The following is a 2,543-nucleotide window of genomic DNA, read 5'->3' as shown; positions in this document are numbered from 1 at the left end:
AGGATGGCCATGAAGGCCCAACCCAAGTCTTGAACAGCCCCAGTCCCCGATGGCCCGAGTGCGGGGCTGGCACTGTGCCCCTGCCCACTGCTGCAGCCCCTGTGGGACAGCAGCCTGCGCCCCAGCCGCTGCTGCCTTCCCTGGGGCGTGCGGGCTCCTCTGCAGCTCCTGTGCCCCCCAGCCAGGGTGGCGCTGGAGCCCCGGCCCAGCTGGGCTGTGGGGCAGGGCGGCCAGTGCTGGGCGCAGGCAGCGCCCGGCCAAGGGGCAGAGCCCCAGCCAACCATTCCCTCTGTACTCTGCTGCTCTCTGCAGGTGGAAAGCGAGAAGGAAAGAGTGGAGGAGTTCATGTGGCAGGCCCTGCCGTACGTGGAGAGCCCGCAGGAGCCCCTGAAAGAGATTGCCCTCAGGTTCATAGGTGAGCCACAAGGTCCCTGCCCACCCCACTGCAGCTCGGCCCCAGCCCTGGCTGCTGCAGCGGCAGCAGATGCGGCCAGGACTGTGCTGGGGAGCCCCGAGTGCCCTGGGGCTGCTGCCACCCTGTGCCAGCCCAGACCTGGGGCGTCCCCAGGCAGGAAGCGCCCGGGCTCAGCCCTGCCAGGGCAGGAGGGTGTGTGGCCAGGCTGGCAGTGCCACTGGGGGGGAGCTGTGACACCGCTGGGGCCCTGACAGCATCTGTGTTCCCAGGGATTGCTGCCAAGTACCTGAGAAAGGGGGAGGAGCAGGATGAGTTCATCTCAGAGGTCATCACTGAGGGTGAGTGCGGGCAGTGGGCTGTCAGTGGGGGCTGGTGGAGGAGCGCAGACCCTGGGCAGGGAGCTGCAATCCTGCTCCAAGTGTGGAGGGCTTTGCTTCCTGCATGTTCAGAGCAGAGAGAGATTTCAGGGACACGGGGGTGTTGGTGGCCAGCACCTTCTGGCTGATCCCATTGGGCCCTGCTCCCTCCTGGCCATGGCAAGAGCTGGGTGGGATGGCCCTGGCAGGAGGAGCTCCTCAGGGCCCTGCAGATGCTGGCTCTGATCTTGGCTCCGTCCTTTTCTCTTCCAGCCCTTCAAGGCATGACTACTGACAGCCCTGCCATCACAAAGCGGGCAGCTGAAACCATGAGAATCATCAGGGATTTCCAGAAATGAAAACCAAAATCAAAACCGAAACCCGCACCAAAATCAAAATCTAAACCCACCAGATTCCGGTAGCCTCCGTTCCTCTCTGTTCCAGCCCTGAGGAACGAGCGAGGACATCAGAGTCAGCATCGCAGGCCTGTCGGTTCCAAACTGTACATGCTAAGAGCTGGACAGACAGCTCCCTGCTCCAGATTGCAGCAGCTCCAAGAGTGGCTCTGGAGAGGAAAATGGCTCTTCTCTGCAAGGACTGCCTTTTACACCAGCGTGGAAATATCAAATACATCTCTACATCTTATCAAAGACAGAGACTCAGGAAGTTTTCTTGAGTGCCTGGTGTCCATAGAGGGGAAGAGGGGAAGAAGGGCCCTTGTGCTCAGCAACACTTGCCCAGGTGTGCAGTGGGGAGGGGAAAGTGCCCCAAAGGCCCTTGGCCTTGGGAGGTTCTGCTGGAGCCTCAAGGCTTCCAGCAGAGCAGATGGGCAGAGCCTGGAGCTGTGGGGATCCCCGAGAAGCTGGTGCTTGAAGGTGGCCACAAGGCCTGTCCCAGCCAGGAAGCAGCACGTGTTACCTGCCCCTGCCAGGATGCCAAAAGCGGGGATGCTGTGGGCACAATTGCACGGGCTTGGGCCAAAGGCTTCAGGAAAAGTGGCCACAAGGGCTTTCTATTGACTGCCCAGCCTCACAGCAGCGCTTGGCAGCTTCAGCCTGTCATCCTGACTGACTTCCATGGCCGTGCCTGAGGGCAGTCTCACCTGCCACACTCAGGCATCCCACAGCGGTGGCACTGCTGCCATCCTTAGAGACTGGGATGGGATATCAGCCTTGGGGTGCAGCTGCTGAACCTCTCCTCCATGCAGGCACCTCAAAAACACATGCATGGGCTTCTGAACTCTAAATCCAGGCCTTTGTGGAAGGGAAGGAAGAAGCAGCAGAAGCTGAAGCAGGGCCTTGTATGGCTCAGCTTCCAGGATGGAGGGAAGTCAGTCCTTTGGGGTCTGCTGTGAAGATGGCCCAGTTTATGAGCAAATGAGAAAACAAAGGCAGAACCCGTGACCATCCTGGCTTAAGAGCGAGTTTTGGGTGTGCTTGGAAGCAAAGGAAGAAGCAGCACACACTGCCTGAGACACAGACACGTGCCCATCCCACCTTAGGGAGCGCTGCCAGGCAGTGCCTGGAGACCATGGCCAGGTCTGGTCCCCACAGTTCAGGAATCGCAGCCCCTGCAGCAGACACAGTCAGAAATCAGACCAAAGGAGGCCAGAGGGAGGGGACCGTTCCAGTCTGTCTTGGACATTGCTGCAGAACAGCCACTGCTTCTTCCTGCACCTGCATCTGGGCTCTGCTGACACCAGAGCCACCCAGGCTGTGCTCTCGTGCCCAGAGGCTGTTCAGAGCAGGCAGGAAAAATGCTCCGTGCACAGA

General features: G+C 60.3%; 1 protein-coding gene across 1 annotated transcript in view; it reads left to right on the top strand.

Annotated features, from left to right (window-relative positions):
- The window catches only part of LOC114073531, a gene marked incomplete at its 5' end in the record, with an annotated part of 6,854 nt that extends 5,709 nt beyond the window's left edge, over positions 1 to 1,145 (top strand). Inside the window, 3 exons of the mRNA XM_027911266.1 lie at positions 182 to 415; positions 685 to 753; positions 1,045 to 1,145. Of these exons, the coding sequence (XP_027767067.1) occupies positions 182 to 415; positions 685 to 753; positions 1,045 to 1,130 (389 nt within the window). The remainder of the gene's footprint in view (positions 1 to 181; positions 416 to 684; positions 754 to 1,044) is intronic.
- Positions 1,146 to 2,543: the final 1,398 nt, after the last annotated feature.

The sequence above is a fragment of the Empidonax traillii genome, unplaced genomic scaffold (assembly GCF_003031625.1).
Source record: "Empidonax traillii isolate 1590-97213 ecotype Southwest subspecies unplaced genomic scaffold, ASM303162v1 scaffold6852:size12092, whole genome shotgun sequence".
Taxonomy (NCBI): domain Eukaryota; kingdom Metazoa; phylum Chordata; class Aves; order Passeriformes; family Tyrannidae; genus Empidonax; species Empidonax traillii.
Note: the sequence above shows the minus strand (reverse complement) of the source record. Positions and strands in the feature narration are given on the sequence as shown.